The 24302-nt window shown below is 39.3% G+C and overlaps 1 protein-coding gene across 3 annotated transcripts; it reads left to right on the top strand.

Moving 5' to 3' along the window:
* Positions 1–3898: 3898 nt before the first annotated feature.
* MRPS10 (mitochondrial ribosomal protein S10) lies at positions 3899–23612 on the top strand. 3 transcript variants are annotated; one of them, XM_014564269.2, is made up of 7 exons: positions 3899–3977; positions 12985–13049; positions 13139–13208; positions 15272–15408; positions 16363–16471; positions 17419–17508; positions 18196–23612. In XM_014564269.2, the coding sequence occupies exons 1-7, from the start codon at positions 3930–3932 to the stop codon at positions 18307–18309; spliced, it is 633 nt and encodes a 210-aa protein (XP_014419755.2). In that variant the 5' UTR covers positions 3899–3929; the 3' UTR covers positions 18310–23612. The 3 variants fall into 3 exon arrangements, with proteins under 3 accessions (XP_014419755.2, XP_032318973.1, XP_006190712.2); XM_032463082.1 differs by having other exon boundaries at positions 13136–13208; positions 18206–23612; XM_006190650.3 differs by having other exon boundaries at positions 13136–13208.
* The last annotated feature ends 690 nt before the right edge of the window (positions 23613–24302 follow it).

The following is a 24302-nucleotide window of genomic DNA, read 5'->3' as shown; positions in this document are numbered from 1 at the left end:
ATAAAATAGCTATTCTTTCTACAAACAGTGTGCAGTTAGCCAATGCTGTAAATGTAAATTCTGCCTCTGGGACTCAGGTGTCCAATGTGAAGACTTTTTCTTAACTGTTAGATTCTTTCAGTCAGTACTCAGGTACCAGGCTGTATGGTCAGGCCACTCAAGATGTCCGTTCTCTTGTACTCTGTACATCCTTTCCCCACCAGTGCCTGCTTCACCTAAACCTACTCACATGACTGACCTTCCTACGTGCTTGCCCCAGGCCCCAGCTGGTGATCATTCTTATCAAAGGGGTGAGGAGTGTGCCCCTCTGCTGGTTTCCTTGGTAACAAATGAGCCAACCTCACGTCAATTCTCCCTATAAGTAGCAGTCTCCACCCCAACCCCCACCCACGGGAGCAAAGACGGCCACCAGGTCATGCCCACTGCTCACCATCAGGAGCCGCTCCAGGACCTTGCTTCAGACAGTAAGCTTCCCCCAGCCTTTAAGCCACTGATGTCTCTGTCACTGACTCTGGGCTCTTTCTTTCTTGGGTGCAGCCCAGCACGGGCACTTCTCCACACTGTATTATACATGGGGGAGTTCAGTGTATAAAGATGGCTATGACATCATTCCTTCCTGTCAAGGAATTAATACTTAGAGAAAACATACAGGGCCCTGGGAACTGATCTGGTTCCACCACTGGGAGGAGCAGAAGTCATGCTTTATTAATATTCTGAACCACCTCACCATCACCCACATATTCACAGCAATTTATAATAGGTGCTCAGCAACTTTTTGTTAAATTAATTATCTCTCTAATCTTCCAGGTATGCTTTTCTGTGTGTGTATAAATAAAACCTCTTTTGAGTTTAGCTAAAGTCAATTGTGAATTCCATGGACTCCCAAGTCTGCCTTTCTCAGCTGTGGGATGAGGCTGACCTTCAATGTTGACATAAGCAAAACATAGGAAGGCATGTCAAGAAATTGAATAATACATTCCTAAGTGAACCACAGTGATCTTTGGATCTCAGATAACCCTGTATCAAAGAGCAAAGGGATAATTATTTCTTTATATGAGGGATAATCTTTTGAAAAGTGCTCTCCCTGCCAACCCCTCCAAGGGAAGTGTTAGATATTCCTGTATGAGTCTTAAAGGCCAAGCAGCCACACATGTGTGCTTTGCTTTCCAACACACGTATCCTTGTATATAACACAGATCTCGCTTGGGGCCGTCTGAGGTCTTTACTTCCTCTGCTTATATAATTTTATTTTGGCAGCCTTCCCATTTCTTTCCTTTTCCCAAACATTTTATTAAGATATGATTGACACATAAAAAGCTATACATATTTATTGTATACAACTTGATGAGTTTGGAGATAAGTGTATAACCAAGAAAACATCACAATCAAGGGAAAAGGGCCTTTTCCCTGAACAGTGGTGCAATCAAAATATGATTTAGCTTAGAAATATCTGATGCACACACTTGCATTTTTTTCTGGGTATAAAGCAAGGTGGACTTGCATCAGCTGTCTAGAATCTGTCAATCTCCTGCTCATTTACACTAGGTCAGAGGTTTGAAAGTTTAGGTCATTGGGAGGAGACCCATAATGGACGGGCCAAGCTTCAGAACCTCCCTTGCCCACACAGCATAGCAAAGGGCCCTGTCCATAGCCCCCCTGTTGGCAAAACCCATGCTTGCTCCCCTCCACAATGACTCTCACCTTGCCCCCAGCTAATTAGACCAGGGCTGACACCTGAGCCCAAGCTATTGAGCCCATAGTCCATTTGGTGACATGTGACATGATTTAGCCCTGAAAAACAAGGGGACCAAATCCAATTTCCACATTTAAGAGTATGAAAGGAGAAGCCTGGTGAGCCAAAGACTGAGCAGTGGCCATGTGCAAGGCAGAATTCTGAAGGAGCAGAAAGTATCTGCAAGCAGAGAAAGCCCATCAATAAAGAGACCGCGTTTGGCCTTAGGAATGGAAAGGGCATCCAGTCCCTAACGCTGTTTTGAGCCCACTTTCCCATTTGCAAGAGCAGTTCAGGCCACACGTGTCTTAAAAAACAAACTCCTTTTCTTGCAGGAGGGTGGGGAGGTGGGGAATCTCGATTCTTCGCATCCAAGAAGACTTAAGTAGAACTAGATATTCCAGAGTCCGCATCAGCCCCCTGCAGGGGTGGAAGAGGCACTGAACTAGGGTATTGGAGATGGTTATTGGTTCAGCTACTGAGGCGGGAAGCCCCATAAAAAGACTGGCAGGACCCCTAGGCAGGGCCGCTGCTCTCCTCTTAGCACCTTCCGGTTCCCTGGTCCAGAGGCTCTATCTCACTTTTTGCCTCTAAAGCGACTAACTTACACCTAGAATTCTATTGGTTCCCTGAGCTCACTTTCCTTCACTCCTGATTGGTTATTACTCTCACTTCTGATTGGTCCACTTCCCTAACTTCTGATTGGTCCATTTGTAGTACTTTATTTGCATGGAGCTCACTCCTGATTTGTCTATTTCTACAAAGCTTGTTCCTGGTTGGTCAACTTCTGTTGTACTTTATTTGCATATGATGTTGCAAAGTGTAAAACTGGCAGCCTATAAAAGGCCTGTGTAAACTTACAGATGGGGGTCCAGAGTTTGAAGTGTTAACTTATGTGGGCCCGTTGGCATAATAAACTTGAGTTCTCCAACTCTCTGAGTGCTGAAACACATTTTTCCGCAACACTATATCTAACTCGCCTTTTGACTTTGAGTAAGTCATTTTATCTCTGAGCCTCAGTTTCCTCACATATTAAATTAGGATAAAATGTACGTCTTCTTGGGAGGATCAAATTAGGTAATATAGGTAAAAGTTGTTTGCAAGCTGTAATGTCACCATCATTGGCGGCTGCAGAACCCTCATCCAGCTAAGGCTACTTAAGGAGGCAAAAGCCGTTGTGGAAGAGAAGCTGATGCTTCAGAAGCGGCAACTGAGCCGTTGTGGAAGAGAAGCTGATGCTTCAGAAGCGGCAACTAAGAGAGACAAGCCATCTTTGAATGCACAGATGGAAGCTGGAGCTTGGTTCTGAAAAGGACACTGGGCAGCCTGCCAAGGCTATTGCTATTACTGATACCATCATTAATGTACAAACTCAGGTTTTTCCTCTAGGAAAACACGAGCTAACAGACCCCCAAGCTATGGACCACCTGGCCAGGGAATCTTGACTCCTGAAACTGTAAGAAATGTCACGGGATAGCGGGGAGGGTATGTAGCTCAAGTGGTAGGGTACATGCTTAGCACGCATTAAGTCCTGGGTTCAATCCCCAGTACATCCTCCAAATGTAAATAAATAAACGTAATTACCTCCCCGTCATAAAAAAAGAGAAATGTCACGAGACAATGATTAATAATAGCCTCTTATTCTACCCCTTAAAAACAAAACAACAAAAACCCCTAACTCAAAAACCAAGTTGGAGTGGATCTGAGGCTTATCTCCCACTCTCTTGCTTGGCGCTTTGCAATAAACCCTCACTTTCCTGCAGACTCCTGTCTGTCTTTCTGCGAACCTTGGGCACACAAGCCGTTTGCACCGTTAAAATAGGAAAATCAACCATTTATCCACTACTCAGAGATAAGCGTTGTCAATATATTTTTTTCCAAGCATGTGTTTGTTATGTATGCCTCCAACAAAATAGGAACCGCATAGGACAAGCATAACGTGGAGAAGAAAACGCTGATGGAACTCGGTAACTATCTAGGTGCAGGTTGAAGCTATAAGGACACCGGGTGTGGGCGAGGTTACGACAGGAAGGAAGCGGCCTGTGTTCACAGTCCCACCCTCAGAAAGCGTGGAATCACGTCTCTATGGTTGTTCCTCCGCCCAACATAAGGATACACTCTCTCCCTCTGAGGAACTCTATGGTTGGAGGGCGCCTCCGTGACCCCGGAAGCGATCCTGGGAAGTTAGACCGGCAAGATGGCGGCGCGAGCATCTTTGTGTGCCCTGGGCTGGCGTCTCTGGAAGGTATCGTGCGCTCTGGGGGGACCAGGCGGGCTGGCAGGGACAGTTGCGACTACGTCTGGCTGCCACCTGTCGTCCTGCGTATCTGGAACCTTTCCTGATATTTATTTCGCACCTGGGCCCGTTGTTTTCAGGAAGGTAGCAAGAAAAGGACCGGTTTAACCTCGGATTCTCTCATGGGATAAAACATAAATTAGTGAGTCAGGGCAAAGACAGGAACAAGAGTCGTAGAATGTCAGAGCTGGAAAGGATATTGAGCAACAAATGTTCCAAACCCCGCTTTTCACGTTTGCGAAATAAACAGGCGCAGAGAAGTCAGGAAGCTTCACCTGGCGAAAATTAGGTAGCACGGGATCTTAAACACTTCCCACAGAACCAGATTGAGATGCCTTTCTGATATCTAGGTGTTTTGAGATTTTGGGTCTCTGAAGTCGAAGTGGGTTAGATATCCTTTGCGGGGTTCTTCGGTGGGGAAAGCAAAAACTTAAGCAACTGTTCTCAAGTTATTTAGCCTCAGCATCGTTTTACGCTCTAAAAATGGTTGAGGACTCCAAAGAGCTTTGTTTTTGTGGGGTTTATCTATCGGTAATTACTTTATTAGAAAATACAACTGAGAATCTTAAAAATAATTATTCGTTTAAAAATAACACTAATCAATTAATTACATGTTAACATAATTAACATTTTCATGGTAAACAACTAGATTTTCCAAAACAAATTTAGTGAGAAGAGTGGAATGTTTTATGCTTTTTGTGTATTTTTTTAATCTTTGGCTTAATAGAAGACAGCTTGGTCCTATAGCTGCTTCTGCAATCTGTCGCTATAGCACAGCCTCTGGAAGACTTCACTGTACATTGGTGAGAGAATAGAGTCGGAAAATTGCAAATAACATCTTATTACTATGAAAATAAGTTTCTCCCCCGGGGCCCTTCTGAGAAAGAGTCTCAGGAGCCCCTCAGAGGTCTTCAGACTACACCTTGAGAACCACTGTTTTTTTTTTTTAATTGATTTATGAAAATAATAATTGGTTTTTTAATTGTTAAACTTTATTGAAGTACAGTTGATTTACAATGTTGTGCTAGTTTCAAGTGTACAGCAAGTGATTCAGTTATATATATACATATCTATATTTTTTCAGATTCTTTTTCACTATAGGTTATTGCAAGATATCGAATGTACTTCCCTATGCTATACAATAGGTCGTTTTTGTTTATCTGTTTTATGTATAGTAGTGTGTGTATGTTAATCTGAAACTCGATTTATCCCTCCCCCCTCTTTTCCCCTTTGGTAACCACAGTTTGTTTTATATGTCTGTGAGTCTATTTTGGTTTGTAAATAAGTCCATTTGTATACATATTTTTAGATTCAGCATGTAAGTGATATCATATCTGTCTTTTCTTTGTCTGAATTGCTTAATTTAGTATGATAATCTCTAGGTCTATCCATGTTGCTGCAAATGGCATTATTTCATTCTTTTTCATGGCTGAGTAATATTCTATTGTATATATCTTTGTCCATTCATCTGTTGGTGGACATTTAGGTTGCTTCCATGTCTTGCCTATCGTAAATAGTGCTGCTGTGCACACTGGGGTGCATGTATCTTTTCGAATTAGAGTCTCCTCTGGATATAGGCCTAGGAGTGGGATTGCTGGATCTTATGGTAGTTCTGTTTTTGGTTTTTTAAGAAACCTCCATACTGTTCTCCAAAGGGGCTGTGCCAATTTCTATTCCCACCAACAATGTAGGATGGTTCCCTTTTCTCCACACCCTCTTCAGTATTTATTATTTGTAGACTTTTTAACAATGGCCGTTCTGACTAGTGTCAGATAACCTCATTGCAATTTTGATTTGCATATCTCTAATAATTAGCAATATTGAACATCTTTTCATGTGCCTGTTGGTCATCTGTATGTCTTTGGAGAAATGACCTCCTCTGCCCATGTTTTTATTGGGTTGTGTTGTAGTGGTGGTGGTGGTGGTGGTGGTGGTGGTATTAAGCTGTATGAGCTGTTTGTGTATTTTGGAAATTAATCCCTTGTTGGTCACATCATTTGCAAATATTTTCCCACTTTCTGTAAGATGTCTTTTCATTTTGTTTATGGTTTCCTATGCTGTGCAAAAGCTATTAAGATTAGTTAGATCCCGTTTGTTTATTTTTGCATTTATTTCCATTACTCTAGGAGATGGATCAAAAAAAAAAAAAACTGCTGCAATTTATGTCAGTCTTCTCTGTTTTCCTCTAGGAGTTTTCAAGTATCTGATCTTATATTTAGATCTTTCATCCATTCTGAGTTTACTTTTGTATATGGTGTTAGAGAATGTTATCATTTCATTCTTTTATGTGTAGCTGTCCAGTTTTCCCAGAATGACTTACTGAAGAGACTATCTTTTCTCCATTGTATATTCTGGCCTCCTTTGTTGAAGATTAATTGACCATAAGTGTGTGGGTTTATTTCTGGGCTTTCTATCCTGTTCCACTGATCTGTTTGTCTGTTTTTGTGCCCGTAACATACTGTTTTGATTACTGTAGTTTGAAATCAGAGTCTGAAATCAGGGAGCCTGCTTCCACCAGCTCTGTTCTTTCTTGAGATTGTTTTGGTTATTAGGCATCTTCTGTGTTTCCATACAAACTGTAAAATTTTTTGTTCCAGTTCTGTGAAAAATGCCATTGGTAATTTGATAGGGATTGCATTGAATCTGTAGGTTGCCTTGGTTATTGTGGCCATTTTAACAATATTGGTTCTTCCAATCCATCTGCTTGTGTCATCTTCTGTTTCTTTCATCAGTGTCTTAATAGTTTTTGGAGTACAGACCTTTTGCCTCCTTAGGTAGGTTTATTCCTAGGTATTTTATTCTTTTTTAATGTGGTGGTAAGTGGGATTGTTTCCTTGATTTTTTTCCTAATATTTCATTGTTAGTGTATAGAAATGCAACAGATTTCTGTATATTACTTTTGTATCCTACAACTTTACCAAATCCATTGATGAGCTCTAGTAGTTTTCTGGTGGCATATTTAAGATTTTCTATGTATAGGATCATGTTATCTGCACAGTGACAGTTTTACTTCTTTCTTTCCAATTTGGATTTCTTTTATTTCTTCTCTGATTGCTGTGGCTAGGACTTCTAAAAGTGACGAGAGTGGGCATCCTTGTCTTGTTTCTGATCTTAGAGGAAATGCTTTCAGCTTTTCACCATTATGATGTTAGCTGTGGGTTTGTCATATATAGCCTTTATTATTTGAGGTATATTCCCTCTGTGCCTCCTTTTGGAAGTTTTTATCATAAATGGATCTTGAATTTTATCAAAAGCTTTTTCTGCATCTATTCAGATGGTGATATGGTTTTTATTCTTCAGTTTGTTAATGTGGTGTATCCCATTGATTGATTTGTGGATATTGAAAAATCCTTGCATCCCTGGGCTAAATTTCACTTGATCATGGTGTGTGATTGATCCTTTTAATGTATTGTTGGAGTTGGTTTGCCAGTATTTTGTGGAGGATTTTTGCATCTGTGTTCATCAGTGATATTGGCCTGTAATTTCCTTATTTTGTAGTATCTTTGTCTGATTTTGATATCAAGGTGATGGTGGTCTCATAGAATGAGTTTGGAAATGTTCGTTCCTGTGCAGTTTTTTGGAATAATTTCAGAAGGATAGGCATTAACTCTTCTCTAAATATTTAGTAGAATTCAGCTGTGAGGCCATCTGGTCTTAGACTTTTGGTTTGGGGGAATTTTTATATTACTGATTCAATTTCAGTACTAGTATTTGGTCTGTCCATATGTTCTGTTTCTTCCTGGTTCAGTCTTGTATCTTGAGATTGTATCTTTTGAAGAATTTGTCCATCTCTTCTGGGTTGTCCATTTTATAGTTGCTCATAGTACCCTCTTATGATCGTTTGTATTTCTGTGGTATTAGTTGTAACTTCTCCTTTTTCATTTCTGATTTTGTTTTATTTTTTAAAACATTTTTTATTGAGTTCTAGTCATTTTACAATGTTGTGTCAAATTCCAGCGTAGAGCACAATTTTTCAGTTATATATGAACATACATATATTCATTGTCACATTTTTTTCTCTGTGAGCTGCCACAAGATCTTGTATATATATCCCTGTGCTATACAGTATAATCTTGTTTATCTTTTCTACATATGCCTTTCAGTATCTACAAATTTTGAAATCCCAGTCTATCCCTTCCCACCCGCCTCCTTGGCAACCACAAGTTCGTGTTCTATGTCTAAGAGTCTGTTTCTCATTTCTGATTTTATTGACTCGGGCCCTGTCCCCTTTTTTCTTGATGAGTCTGGCTAAAGGTTTATCAATTTTGTTAATCTTTTCAAAGAACTAGCTTTTAGTTTCATTGATCTTTTCTCTTGTCTTTTTATCTCTATTTCTGCTCTGAGCTTTGATTTCTTTCCTTCTACTGACTGAGTTTTGTTCTTCAGTCTCTGTTGCTTTAGGTGTAAAGGTTAGGTTGTTTATTTGAGATTTTTATTCTTTCCTGAGATAGGCTTGTATCACTATAAACTTCCCTCTTAGAACTGCTTTTGTTGCATCCCAGAGGTTTTGGATCATCGTGTTTTTGTTTCCACTTGTCTCTAGGTATTGTTTGATTTCTTCAGTGACCTATTGGTTGTTTAGTAGCACATTGTTTAGCTTCCATGTGTTTGTGTCTTTTGCAGTTTATTTATTCTTTTAATTGATTTCTGATTTATAGTGTTGTGGTTGGAAAAGATAACTTGATATGATTTCACTTTTCTTAAATTTACCAAGACTTGCTTTGTGGCTGAGCATGTGATGTGTCCTGCAGAATGTTCCATGTGCACTTGAAAAGAATATATTCACTGCTTTGGGATGGAATGCTCTATAAGTATCAATTAAGTTCCCCTGGTCTAATGTGTCATTTAAGGCCTGTGTTTCCTTATTGATTTTCTGTCTTGATGATCTATCCATTGATGTAAATGGGGTGTTACAGCCTCCCACTATTATTGTATTACTGTCAATTCTCCCTCTATGTCTGTTAACAGTTGCCTTGTATACTGAGGTGTTCCTATGTTGGGTGCATGTATATTTACAATTGCTACATGTTCTTCTTGGATTGATCCCTTTATCATTATGTAGTGTCTTTCTTTGTCTCCTGTAACAGTCTTTATTTTAAAGTCTGTTTTGTCTGATGTAAGTATTGCTACTCCGGCTTTCTTTTGATTTCCTTTGCATGAAAATATCTTTTTCCATCTCCTCACTTTCAGTTTGTATGTGTCTCTAGATCTGAAGTGAGTCTCTTGTAGGTAGCAAATATAAGGATCTTGTTTTTGTGTCTCTTCAGCCAGTCTGTCTTTTGGTTGGAGCATTTAGTCCATTTACATTTAAGGTAATTACTGATATGTATGTTCTTATTGCCATTTTGTTAATTGTTTTGAACTTATTTTTGTAGGTCTTATATTTCCTTTTTGTTTTCTTGGGATTTGGTGACTATCTTTAGTGTTATGTTTGGATTCCTTTTTCTTTTTTGTGCATGTATCTCTTTTAGATTTTTGGCTTGTGATTACTATGCGGTTTTGGTTTAGCAGTCTTTATATATATGATTGCTTTGAGTTGCTGATTTCTTACCTTCAAATGTATTTTAAATACCCTGCATATGTTCTCTCCTCTCCACACAATTACTGTTTTGATAGCATATTTTACATTTAATTGTTTTGTGTTCAACTGCTTATTGTGGATACAGATGTTTTTACTACTTTTGGCTTTTAACCTTCCTCCTAGTTTGGGTGTGGATGATTTCTTGCCTTTACTGTACGTTTGCCTTTACCGGTGAGCTTTTCCATATTGTAACTTTCTTGTTTCTAGTTGTGGCCTTTACTTTTCTGCCTAGAGAAGTTCCTTTAGCATTTGTTGTAAAGCTGGCTTGGTGGTGCTGAATTCTTTTACCTTTTGCTTATCTGTAAAGCTTTTAATTTCTCCATCAAATCTGAACTAGAGCCTTGCTGGGTAGAGTATTCTTGGTTGTAGGTTTTCCTCTTTCATTGCTTTAAATATATTGTGCCACTCCTGGCCTGTAGAGTTTCTGCTGAAAAATCAGCTAATAGTCTTATGGAAGTTCCCTTGTATGTTACCAGTTGCTTTTCCCTTGTTGCTTTTAATATTCTCTCTTTAACTTTTGTCATTTTAATTACAATATGTCTAGGTGTTTTCCTCTTAGGGTTAATCTGTTTCCTGGACTTGGGTGACTGTCTCTTTAAATGTTTCCTCAGGCCCTTTCTCTTTCTCCTCTTCTGGGACCCCTATAATGCAAATATTAGTATGTTTGATGTTGTCCCAGCGGTATCAATGTCCTCATTCCTTCTCTCTCTCTCTCTTTTTTTTTTCCTTTTCCTGTTCTGTGATAGTGATTTCCACTACTCTGTCTTCCGGTTCAGTGATACATTCTCCTGCCTCAGTTAGTCTACTGTTGGTTCCTTCTAGTGTATTTTTCATTTCAATGTTTGTATTCTTCAACTCTGGTTGTTCTTTGTATTTCCTAACTCTTTGTTAAAAAATTGTAACTTCTCACTCTGTGCATCCGTTCTCTTCTCAAGTTCTTTGATCATCTTTGTGATTTTTATTCTGAACTCTTTCTTGGGTAGATTGCCAATCTCCACATTACTTAGTTCTTTCCTGGGATTTTATTCCTCTGCTGCCTCATTTTGTCTAAATTTCTATTTGTATTTTTATGTATATAATAGGCTAGTTAACATTTATTGACCTTGGAGAAGTGGCCCTCTGTAGGAGACATCCTGTGTATCCCATCAGTGCACTCCTCTCTCACACAAGGGCCAGGGGACAGCTGGTCCCAGGATAGAATCTGGCCTGTTTATGGACTTGTCCACAGTCTGCGGGATTGCCATTTTCTTGCTTCTGGTGTCTGCCCCCTGGTGGGTAAGGCTGGCCTAGACGCTTGAGCAGGTTTCCTGATGAGAGGAGCCTGTGTCTGCCCACTGGTGGGTGGAGCTGGATCTTGGCCTTCTGGTGGGCAGGCCTGTGTCTAGGCACATGCCTAGAGGCCACTGTGGGCTCAGGAAGTCTTTAGGAAGCCAGTCTGCTGGTGGGTGAGGGTGTGTCCCTACCCACTTAGTTGTTTGGCCTGAGGCATCCCAGCACCAGATCCTACAGGCTTTTGGGTGAGGCCAGGTCTTGGTGCTAATGAGCCAAGCAAGATATCAGCCTCCTGGAAGGAGAGTTTATGCAGATGAGTACTTCACCAACTTTTCTGGCCCAGGCGTCTATGAAAGTACTGCTTTTGCCCTTGGTCCTGGTGAGCATGAGATTTTTGTGTGTGCCCTTTTAGAGTGAAGTCTCTGTTTCCCCCAGTCCCATGGAGCTCCTTCAGTTAAGCCCCACTGGCCTTCAAAGACAAATACTCTGGGGGCTCCTTTTCCCAGTGCCGGACCTCTGGGCTGGGGAGCCTGGTGTGGGGCTCAGAACTCTCACTCCTGTGGGAGGGCCTCTGCAATATAATCATTCTCCAGTTTTTGGGTCATCCCCCTGGGGAACATGGAATTTGATTATATTGAGTCTGTCCCTCCTACCTGTCTTGTGACTTCTTTGTCTTTAGTTATGAAAGATCTTCTCTGCTAAGCTCCAGTCTTTTTTAATAATGGTGGTTTTGCAGTTTGTGATTTTGGTGTGTTCATGAGAGGAGGTGAGCTCCATCTCCTACTCCACCATCTTGGTGACCATTGAGAACCACTGTTCTTAAGAAAAGTCAAGTGGTGTTGGAGGTTGAAATTTTGAACTATTTTAAGATGCACTTACCCAGACCTCAGCTTCACTTCTGAGAGAGAGAGGGATAGAACAAAACTTAAGTACTTATTAAGGTTCATTTGTGGATGTAACAGCACTTCAGGCTCCAACTTTTAAAAGCAGGGGTTATACTGGGAGAAGATGAGTGGGAGGTGTCATATTCCTTAGACCTGTGGTCCTTCTGCACAACTGGATTGAGGGGTCACTGGTATAAATGTGGAAAGGGAGTTTTCTCTGTGATTATGTGTGGAGAATGGCACATACCTTTTACTACCCTATATTCTTGATTTCCTTTTTTTGTTTTTCCACCTTGATCCAAAGGAGACTATGAAAGTTTTCATTTGCCTTCATCTTGGGTAAAGCTGGGAAGACAATAAGCTAAGAATAGGCTGTTTGATTTTTAACATACTTAGATGACCCTCAGTTGTTTTGATTTAGTTTTATTTGTACTAAACTGTTACTCTTATCTTCATAGTATCTTTTAGGATCCTGTTGTGCTTCCACTTTCTCAGGTTACACTTTTAAATATTGGGAAAGCTTAAGAGAAAAACAGGTGATAAATTATGTGTTACAGTACCATAGGTTTCCTGCAACTTGAAGTTTTGTTCCACCAGGGGGAGCTGACGATAAAGGATTTGGAAACACTGGATTGTTGCAGTATGGGGCACAGAAGTAGTGTAAGATGGGTGTAAATTCCAATGTGTATTTCAGTTTCTTTATAAGCTAGTTATCCCAGCCAAGAAATATACATGCTTGAAAGATGTATGAAAGTGTCAAAAGGCAAGTACTTTAGAGTGCTTATTCCAATTCAATAAATTATAAAGATACCTTTTTAATGCTCAAAAATACTTAGGTAAACTAAGTATTATATTGAAGTACATTTATCAATAAAAAAATCAGAAAATGAAATCACATTTTTTCCCTTGATGTCCACATAATTAATACATAGCTATTTTAATGTGACAATTGCTTTTTTAAAAAAAGTTCTTACTCCTGAGCGTTAAAAAATATAGTTTCTAATATTTTAGAGTCCTTTTTGATTATCAACTCTACCATTGTCCTCTTTTTTTAAATGAAATCTAATTTGGCATTTTAGTTACCCCAATATCTTCATCTGAAATAGTGAAATAGCCTGTTATTTGAAGTTTCCTGCATCTTTTGGTTTTTAATGGAAACTATGACTGATTTTGGTATTGACTTTAGTTCTAACATCTATCCCCCCCCCCCCTTTTTAAGGGTTCGAGGAATTTTTCTGTAAGCAGTTGTAGGAACAGTACAGCCCAAAATGGTGGCTTTCTCCTGTAAGTATATAATTGGATATGCTCATTGAATAAGAAAATGGGCTCTTGTGCTGTTTACTTAGGTTTCTCTTTGTTTCCACACATAGCAGCACCAATATGAAGTGGGTACAGTTTTCAAACTTACACGTTGATGTTCCCAAGGATTTGACCAAACCTACGGTATGTACTCTTTTTATTTCTTGGCATACAAAGCTACAGTAGCAATATATTTTCCTTATTACTTCATTTGGGGCTATTTCCCAAACACTTTATGAATTTAAAAAATTTGTCCTGGAATACTGGCAAGTGCACAATGTGCCTGATGAAAATATTTTCTAATGTCCCTGAGAGCTTGCGGTCTCTTTCAGGCTATCAGGGTGAGTGCTAATCACATAAGTTATTTACCACCAAGTAACTGGGTATGAGCAGTTGTATGCTTTTAGCTCAGTATAGTGTGAAGAGTTGTCATAGTGATGCTGAATACTTGGTGTTATGTTATAAAAACTTATTTTTCTTGTCATTTTCCAGTCTTTATTTTTATTTGAAGATATTGAGTCTGGGCCTAGACAGTGCTTTATTGTTTACAGTGAGAAAGGGCATTACCGCAAGTAGAGAAAATCCAGGAGCAGCTGGGTAACCTTGTTTCCTTTAAGTGAAAGCTGTGATTCTATCCACCCAGTTTTTGTGTTATTTGTAGTTTTTAAAAATCCCTGCAAGTTCAAGTGTTTCCAGTTCCACCCTCAAAAGTTATCTCCTGTAACAGTTTGGTACAAATTCTTCTAGACATTTGTCTGTATATAATCATCTATACACACACACACCAAAATAGATTTGTGTTATACCTAATGGACTACTGGTTCAGTGTTTTCACTTGATACTGGACATATTCCCATGATGGTTCGTATAAACTGCATTCTCCAGCTCAGATGCATGCATGGGCCAGGCGTGTAAGGAAAGAGAGGGTGGGCACAGTGGCAGGCTGTGTCCTTTGTAAGGAAGACAGCTGTAGCTACTGTTGCTGTGTGGAAAATCAGACCTAGTGATGTCAGACTCTAAATTTCCAAACTAAATGAAATTCAATTTTTTATGCAAAATCTTGATTTTTAATATTTGTAACAGATTCAGAGTATCTTTAATACCCTGTAGTGGGGGAGGATATAGATCAGTGGTAGAGCACATGCTTAGCATGCACAGGGTTCTGGGTTCAATGTCCAGTACATCCTCTAAGAATAAATAAACCTAACACCCCCCCAAAAAAAAACTAAAAAATTAAATAAAACCCTATAGGGACCAGTCAGAACACATCTTAGGGCCATATTCCCCTCCCTTGTTTCCCAACTTAAGAAACAGGACATCAGTATATTCTGTTCTTCCAACAGCCCCATTTAGGATAATTGAGAGTGACTGTCTAGCTTCCTGGTTAGTAAGTACATCTCCTTTCAGGGGCAAAGTAATTTAACCCTGAATCATTGGATTAGTAATATAAATTACTAGTTTGATGGATGAATGAAGCGAAGGTAATTCACCTCTTGGAGGAAAGTCAAGTGCCAAACCCATTATTTCTAAGATCTTTAAGTATTAGAGTGGAAGAGGTAGAAGTTATATGTACAGTCAGTGTCATAACATTTTAATTAGAAATGAGTAATTTTTCTATTAGGGCAAGCACAATAAACATGAACGAAACTTAATAAAAGTACATGAATAGCAACAGCTCTCCTTTAACACTGTTTATAACTTACAAGTACTTAAATCTGTGCTTTATTTGTTCCCTGTGGAAATGCTGTGAGCTGTACCATAGGTGGTGTCGTTTTATATATGAGAAAACTGAAGTGCAGTGAGACTGTATGACTGCCCATTGTCGTTCATCTTGAAGTAGCAGAGTTTAATTCTCAATCCAGGTCTTCTGACCAGGCTACTTTATTAGCAGACCCCAAAATCCTTTCCTATTGTGTATTTGGAGTTCAGTAACTTAAGCTAGAGGGTTCCATTGATTTTGTAGATTGCTTGAAAATCCTTTTGATTCAAACTGTATTTTAGCCAGTTCTTAAAAGCCATTGTGGAGTCTGAATGTGGTACTATCTAGATATATAATATAATAAAGTTATTATATAATTAAGGTGTTAACTCAGCATTTTTCTCACTTACTAGTAAACTCAAGTGGTTCAATTGAGGGTAATATGTTCAGTTTTCCAGTTATAAATTAGATGTATCATGACTGAAACTTTTTGATTTTAAAATTGCAGATAACAATTTCTGATGAACCAGACACATTATATAAGCGCCTGTCAGTTTTAGTAAAAGGCCATGATAAGGCTGTGTTGGACAGTTATGAATATTTTGCCGTGCTTGCTGCTAAAGAACTTGGTATCTCTATTAAAGTGTAAGTATGATCTTTCTTAATCTGACCTGTTTGCTGCTATAACACAGTCGGTCGGGAAACTGATGCCAGTCCCAGTTAGGTCTGAGCTCTTAAAATGGGATAGAAACTCCTGATGGGGAGAGTTTAGATTTGTTTTATTCTCCTAAGCAGGACATCCCTTCCTTTCTACCAGGATTTCTAAATATACTAGCTTAGAATGGGTGGACAAGGGAAAATGAAGGAATCCTCTCTAGAAATTGCATAGACACAAGGAGACCCAAGAAGCCCTCGTGTCTCAGATCTCCCTGGGGTGGGGAGGTGGGTTAGGTAAACGAGCCTTCCGTGTAGGCCTGTATGGAGTTGATCTTTGCTGTTGTATCTGTTTTTTCAAAACTGCCTTAAACACCATTCACCCAGTACTTTGATGCATGAGCAAGGTGAGCTTCATGTGGCCTTGAAGTCACTGTAACTACCTCTTTCATCTTGTCAACTGCTTGTTCTGATGTTGAACAAGGCCCATTTGGGGCTTTGCCAGTCTTGTCTTCTAACAAAACTGAAGGAACTCACACATTTCCCATAAGACATCACAGTTGTGATTATCGATGTACCTGTAATACAGAGCAGACGTTATAACTGTGTCCAACACTCGATGCAGCTCCACACAGTTTATATATTTGGTCAGTGCGGGAACCTCATGGGTCTGAAAGCGGAGGCGTGTGTGTGCGCACTTGTATGCCAAGGCTTGTTTTGGGGTCTGCTCCTGTTACTGTCTGCAGGTTTATTTTGGCCTGAACTTCATGACAGCAGTTGTTAGAGATGACAGTCTTGACACATAGAAGTCTGTAAACAGTAGTTAATGCCTATAATTGAGTATGAGCCTAACCTACAAAATTGTGGAATCATGCTTTGATATCAGTGACTCAGGTTTTAACATCGCTTAGCTTAAGTATGTTGCTTTGCCCATTAATTTTCCAGACATGAACCTCCAAGGAAAATAGAGCGATTTACTCTTCTCAAATCAGTGCATATTTTCAAGAAGCACAGAGTTCAGTATGAAATGAGAACGCTTTACAGATGTTTAGAGGTGAGTTCATTTCAGACATTCTGGCTTTTTTTTTTTTTAATGCCCCAAATGTCACACTAGCACATAACTTTCCTTTAACACTGACTCGGTGGCCTTCCTTTCAGTCAATGCCTGATAGAGACGGTAAATGTCTTTTTCTGTTTATGGAAGTGGCGTGATAGGAAAATGAAACTCAAACAAAGCCATCCTTCAGAGTAGTTCATACTTTAACTCAGTAATGCGGATTATGCTAATTTTTATACCATAAGCTGGCATTGGAATAATTCTGCTTATATTTCAGAAATTCTAGCTAAGTTTTCACATAGCTCTAATAATTTTTATATGCTAACTGGAGCCCCATGTCCATGATGAGCAGCATTAAGGTTTTTTCCTTCAATTATGCTTCATTTGTGCAGCCACTCAGGTCAGCACAGTCTTGTGGTTAAGGAAAGCATGGGCTCTGGGGTCAGCCAGCCAGGTCCAAGCACTGGCGTTACTAGCTCTGGGTTCTGTGCTTCAGTTCTTTCATCATAGAATGGAAATAATGGCACCTGTCTCATAAGGTTAGTGTGAGGATTTATATAAGAAGCAGTGTACTAGGCATTGAGGGTACAAATGATTAAGATACAGTCCTATTCTTAAATGAAAAGAAAAATCCAAAATAATATTTATCTCACCATGGAACACACAAAATCTTATACTCTATCTTATAATTTAGTCTTTTGTTACCTTCTGCTTTGAGTGGTTGAATAAGTGTACTGTTTTGATACCTTGCTTGCCAGCTGGGTTCCACAGAGCCCTGGCTTTAAGGGATTTGGAAGGAAGGAGGCTTCAGGGCATGCTCCCCTCATCTGATTCAACCAGAGGAACTACACTTTTATTTTCATAGAAAAGACTACTGATTTTACCAAGAAAAAGTTTCTGCTTTAACAGCATAATATGCACCAATTTCATATTTGAAATTTTAGTTAGAACATCTCACTGGAAGTACGGCAGATGTCTACTTGGAATATATTCAGCGAAACTTACCTGAGGGAGTTGCCATGGAGGTTACAAAGGTATGACTTGAATTTCTACCTGTTGGAGAGAGATCTGTCTTGTTTTGATACAATGCCACCTAGTCCTGGCCCACCAGGTGGAGGGGAGGACCTATGATGGGCCTGGAGACAGAACTGCCACAGTGCTGGCCGCTTAACAGAAAGCTGCCACTGCAGCCCGCATCCTCCCAGAGCCACCTCTGACGTCTCCCTCCCTCTTAGCAGTTGTCTAGCCACGGGTTCCTCATAAATTGGTGGTCCCTGGAAATCAGAGGATCAAATAGATTATATATGTGAGAGTGTTTTATATACCATCAAGTTTCCTTCTCTGTTTCAAAGCCCTGTAATAAGATGAGAGGGTAAAAGAAAAAAATCAGAAGGACTTGAGGGAACAGAATTAATAAATCCAATTTGTGGCTGAAGAGCAGTTAAGTCCACATTATATATATATATATATATATATATATATATATATATATATATATATATATACTTTTTTTTTTTTTTGGTTGGAAAGGTTGCTTTATTCAGGAGGCTGGGAACCTGGCCTTGTGTCCAAAAAACCCCCAAGATTCTGCTTGATCATAAAAATTTATAAAGGGAGAAAGAGGAAGTTAATCATTTGGGCAGGGGGTCAGAGTCATCTTTATCCTCTACTGTGTGCACACTTTTTCCTGATTGGTCATATTATGTTTTTTATCTCTTTAGACAAAATTAGGAACAGTTACCAGAACACATCAAGAAGCCAATCTGGGAAACAGTACCAGAGGAAAAAGAAGAAAGCAAGCCATAAAGTCTCAGACCACTTGTGCTGGGATGTGAAATGAGGGTGGACCAGACAGGCACATGAAGGTGGTGTTGACAAAAATGATCAACAAACAGTAAGACTAGAAGAGAGTTTTGAGGCAAACTGAGGACTAGCCCACTTCCCAGATTTCTCTGAGAAGCTGCTCTGGAGAAGCAGGGTTTTCAGCACAGTTTTGTATCTTGTCAGAATAAAGATTAAACAAGTCAGAGTTACATTTCTTCAAGGTTTCAAAAAAAAAAAAAAAAGACCAGCACGTACACAGCAAGTCAGTATGGCCTTGGCACCTGGGAAGGGCGTTTTACCATCGAAGGAGGACCAGCATTAGTGTCCCAAAAAGAGGGGCATTTAACTTTTATTTTTAACATGGATAGTCTTCACTTCTGGTCAGTGTGCCCTTTACTAAAGCAGATGTACAATATGTGTTTGCTAACAGGCTATTTTAGTTAGCATAAAATTCAGCTTAACACGTGTAAGCCAGAATGACTTACCTGTATCTCAATATGTGAAAATTTCTTTTATCATTTCTCCCCTTCTGATCGTAAATCTTTTGATAGAAAAACATTGATCAAAATGTCCCTCGAGATGGGGTTGGTCATTGTGGCTGCCCTGGGTCCATCCTGTCCCTTGGTGCTAGGTCTTTTTTTTTTTTTTTTAAGGAGTAGAGTTATCTAGTTATCTTTTTGGGAGGAGTAATTAATCAAATGTAATGAATAAGAAGAGATATATGTGGACAGGGAAGCGTTTCGTAGGCTATACATATTAACCACATTGTCATGTGAACGTTGTACACTGCTTTTAGCAGCAGTAGACTTAAAGCAGACAGTGATACATGGCAGGAGTGGCTTGATAGCTGGGAAAATTATGCATATTGTGAAACTAATTACTTGTAAAGCAGAGCAAAAAAATTGCCTGTTCCTGAAGGGAGCCAACTAAACAGGTCATTTAAAGGGTCAGTTTTTTTTTTCACATCTTGTAACTGTTTTGCCTTCTGGGAAGTTCTTTCTAGGCACATCTCAGTGTCTACCGAGACATTCATATAAGTGCAACAAGTAGCATGAGCACAATCACAAATGCTTCCTTGTTGAGTCAGAAAATCTCGGGCAACCCCGTTGTCTAATACCGTTTGGGTGGAGGAATTTAGGGGCGTCTGTGGTGCTGCAGTGCTTTTTGCGGTCTCTGGCTGTTTGACCAGTGGTGGCTGATAGATTTCTGAGCATATTCCTGGCTACATATACTCCTGCACTGGGAATTTTGGTTCCCAAAAGACTTTGCCACCAGGTTCCTTGGTCTCCTGCTAGCATAGGTCTTAAGGGGAGAGAAAGGAGGTTCATCCGTTTCCCTGTGTATAGATAACGCGGTTACATAGTGTCCCAGTAAGCATAAAGCTTCTATTTGCCAGCTGTTAACACTTACGTGCCCATCCCTGGGAAGGTGGATCAATTCCAGTACCACGTATGAAGACCAAACCTGGGGGAGCACAAGGGATCCTTCCTACGGTGCTGTCATTGCTAGCCTCATTCGTGGGGAGCTTTGGTAACCTGGTACTAAACTATGGGTCATTTCTCTTGCAGGCTTTCTAGAAGCCTTCTACATGGTATTTGATATAAGGGAATTGCTAGGATAATTTACTTGTGTTTTTAAAGACATTTTTAAATTAAGTAAGGGATAGAGTGAGGGGGTCCTAGGTTACATTGTCTTCAGTCTCTAAGGACTGAGGATGTATATCAGACAAGGGATGGACATAATCTTTCAGGTTCAGCGTCTTCAACATACTGTATCAGAGGGAGGTTGGTCTGGGTGAGTGGTAACATTAGGGACATCTGAAAAGTCAGTGATGAATATGAGGGGCCTGTCCTATCCCAGTGGCTATACTTTGTGACAGCTTTACTAAAGAACTTTTTCATCTTGAATATTGAGGCAAAAGTGTAGCTAGAAGTAAAACAGTACCTTTTGATTGATAGCAAGACGAACGTTTGGTGAACAGTTCAGTTGCACTAATAGCTTGAGTCTTACAGGCCTTGTCTGGGCTCTTGGATTGGCCGTCTGCCGTAATCGTCTTCTCGTCCTGGCTTGGTAGTGTTGATCTTAGTCAAAGCTGGTTGTCAGGAATAGGGAACAAAGTCCATTCAGGTGGAGGGGCCTAAGATAAAAGATGTCAGTCCATGAGTCTATGCTTTCTAATTTGGCAGCACATGACTTAGTCAGTAATACCTGATAAGGTCTTTACAGGGTGGGCTGCAAAGAATCTTTCATGTTTTTTCCAATAAACAAATCTCCCATGCTCCTTAAAGTCTTCATCTCCCAGGAGCTCACTGTGAAGGGAGTTAGCTACTAATTTTTCACCTTCCTTGTTTTAATAAGACCCTGACAATAATGTAGTAGATCTCCTTGGAGTAAAGTTAGTCCATATATTTCCTCATCTACTCATATAGGCCATCCTGTTATTATTTCAAAAGGAGACACCAATGTTTACCAAAAAGGCATAGATCTAAGGTTCAGAAGCACTAGCAGAAGAGCTTTTGGCCATGGGAGATTAAATGCTTGTGACAGCTTTGCCAGTTGCGCTTGATAATGTCATGTCCTTTATACCAGACCTGAAGATTGGGGAGGATAAATGCAGTGAAAATGCTGCATTGTTGGCCAGATGTTCTGGATAGATTTGTCCAGTTAGTGACTTACCCCGTCACTGTGTAATTCAGAAGGAATTCCCCAAATAGGAATTATCTTTTTTAATAACAGTTTACCTACTGTTAAAGCCATTGCTCTTCTGCATGGAAAAGCTTCAATCCAGTGAGAAAACATGCAGGTCATTACCAAGATATGTTTGTTTCCTTGAGATGGTGGCATTTGGACAGAGTCCAATTGCCATACATCAGAAGGTCCCTTAGGAAAGGAAAGTTAGCCTTGTGACACATGAAGTGACTTTCCAGAATTGTATTCAGGACATACATTACAGTGAGCATACACCTTATATGAGCCACCATGGGAAAGTTTCCAAACATACGCTGTTTTTCCTATAGAATCATTTTTTTTCAGGTGTCTAGTGACTAAAGAAATATTTGTATATATATAATGCTGGAGCAACGGCAGTTGGGCTCCAACAGGTACTACAGGTTTCTCATCAGGTCCAAACCATATTTGTGTTACAGGGTTAAAAATCTCCCCCTTTTGATTGCTGTATGTTTTTCTTCGGTGGCAATTTTTTGAGCCTGTAGAATAAACTCCCTTTTTGAGTTAGCAGGGTTAACAGAGAGCAGTGGACATTCTCAAGACTGGACAGAATGATTATTTAAAGCAGCTTGCTTGGCGGCAGCATCAGCAAGCTAATTTCCTTTAGCTTCTATAGTCTTAGATTTGGAATGCCCTGGTGTTTTAGTTGCTGACTCTTGGCAATTGTACAGCGTTTAATGACTGCAGCCTGTTTTCCATTTTTTTCCCCTAGCCTGTCCTAGAGAGGTTAAAAAAAAAAAAAAAGGGCACCTCATTGCCATAACATTCCAAAGGCATGATGACGGTCGGTATAAATATTTGCTATCTGGTGTTTAGCTAATTGACAAGTTCAAGTTAAAGCAATTAATTTTGCTTGTTGTGCTGACTTAATTTCCGGTAAATAAGAGCTTTCAGTTATGTCCGTTGTGGACATGACTGCATATCCAGCTTGGTAATGTCCTTGCTCATCTTTTAAGTAGGACCCATCTATAAACCAAGTTATATCTGTATGGTCAGTGGGAATTTCTTGTAAGTCATTTCCAGAAGCTAGAAGATAAGCCATTATTAAAATGCAGTCATGGTCATTTGAGGTCAACAGTCCTTTCTATAGACCAGTCTAGCACAGAGGCCCTTTTTAAGTGGAAAATATAAATTCAAGAGTCAGTTCCCTTCAGTTTTACTGTGCATAAGTTAAGAGTACCTGATGAAGGTCCTTCCATCTAAGTTGGAGAGAGTCCTTTAAATGGTGTCTTTTGCGGTATTTATAATCTCCTGGGTGCAGGTCATGGGGCATCTGATCCTTATCTAAAGGTAGATTACTGTGATCAGCTTCAGAAACAAGCTTAGAACATCCTTTTAATAATTAAGTTAAACTTTACAACAATGTGACATACAACAAAGAGGCATCTTGGATGTAGATAAATATCAAACATCAATATCCATAAAGGTGTATCATTGAAATATAATTTGACTATTTGATAAAAATGAAAATAATTTAGAGAAAAAAATTAAGACTGATTTGTTTACAAAATAAGCCTGTTTTTAATACATTCGGCCTGATTATTTACATAAGTCTAATTAGTCATATGGGCTCTTTTAAATTTGACTTTGCTGGAACTTTTCATAAGGCATCTCAAATGGCTTTTCCTAAAGGCCTCTCAAGGCCAGGAAAGCCATGCCATTAGATTCTATCTGCAGTACCTACAGATTTAGGTGAATTCCTCTCTTCTCCTCCAAAATATCTTGAGATTCCTGTATCTGCCAGGAAGTGGCCTTCATTATTCACTTGGAAAGGCTGCTAGGAACCTGAGAGTCTCCCAATTCTGGAGGGATCAGGTTGAGAGAAAAAAACAAATGCTTCAATTCTGCTTACAAAGGTATAATGTACCAAAGTGCTGGAAGTCCTAATTAGCTTAAGGGGAAAGGTTTCCTTATATCTGGAAAACAGATTAAAAACCAATAATGTTTTAGACAAAAAAAATCAGAAAAATCATCATATTTACCAATTCATTTAATCCCATGTAATTGATTCTTGTTCTTGTTTGAGTCCAGTTCTTCCATTAGTTTTGTTGACCTTGCCTGATGATTGAGGATGATAGTGATAATGTTAAGAAATTTGTGAGGTTTTTTTTTTTTATTACGGCTTGTGTAATTTGCCCAGTGAAGTGGGTGTCTTCAACACTGGAGATTGTAGAAGGTATACTCCAAACAGAAAACACATTTTTAAACAGTTTGTCATTGTGAGGACATCAGCCTTGCAGCACAGGAAGGCGTTAACTCACCAAATAAAAATTGGGGTTTGCCAGGGAGCCGAGAAGAGCCAAGTGGCCAGTGTGGGTTTCCCATAGCCCTGTTTACTTCACAGCTGTTTTTTACAATCTTAATTTCTGACTCAAGACCAGACTGTTGCCATGTCACAAGGACATCAGATGGCAAAAGTCTAACAGTGAGGGGTTAATTTTATAGAAGCAGAATCGACTTTACCCACATGTGCCATAATCTTATAAATTCTGTTGTTGTTGCCTTTGCATGAAAGTCAGGGCATTTCCCTAATACTTAGGTTCAGTCCCTTTAGTTTGAGCCTCAATTTTGATGACATAACATTTTATGTCAGGACATACAAGATTTCTAGGAATTTCATTATCATTTTTGGGACATTTGTAATACGTATACTTACACAGACGTAAAGGAGACTTAATGTTACCTTTTGTTTGACAGTGCTTCCCATGTAATATAATATACCAAACAATCCTAGCTGAAGAATTTCAGATGCCTCAGGGGCCCTCTGAAGCATCCCAAAGTTAGCTAGAGAAAGAAACTTAATCTGTTATCAAAAGCAGCATTCTAAGAAAACTTTGTTCTCAGCAGAGAGAGCCAAATTCCAGCCTTGTGTTAGCTTACTACTAATATCTAACTAAATTCAATCTAATCTTAATCAACCCTGACCATGTACAAAATTGTTTTCTTAAGGTTCCGTTTTCATAAAATTTCTATGACTTTCTGTATCCATATTAATTTAGCCCTGATTTTTTCCCATCCATAAACAACCAGCTCTAGTACAAAATTATTTTTCCCCCTCAATAAAAATATCTCCATTCTTATAAATTGGAAGTTAGAGATTTGCAGATACTAATATATGTATATAATAAACAACAAGTTTGTACTGTATTACTCAGGGAACTATATTCAATATCTTGTATTAACTTATGGTGAAGAAGAATATTAAAATGAATATATGTATGTTCATGTATGATAGAAGTATTGTGCTGTACACCAGAAATTGACACATTATGAACTG

This window comes from Camelus ferus, chromosome 20, assembly GCF_009834535.1.
Source record: "Camelus ferus isolate YT-003-E chromosome 20, BCGSAC_Cfer_1.0, whole genome shotgun sequence".
NCBI classification, from domain to species: Eukaryota; Metazoa; Chordata; class Mammalia; order Artiodactyla; family Camelidae; genus Camelus; species Camelus ferus.
This window is presented reverse-complemented; position numbering and strand designations above follow the sequence as displayed.

Coding starts and splice junctions, on each gene's coding strand:
- MRPS10 (XM_006190650.3), top strand. CDS start 3,930: ATGGCGGCGCGAGCATCTTTGTGTGCCCTGGGCTGGCGTCTCTGGAAG. Junction 13,050..13,135: donor CAAAATGGTGGCTTTCTCCT/GTAAGTATATAA, acceptor TTCCACACATAG/CAGCACCAATATGAAGTGGG. Junction 15,409..16,362: donor CTTGGTATCTCTATTAAAGT/GTAAGTATGATC, acceptor TTAATTTTCCAG/ACATGAACCTCCAAGGAAAA.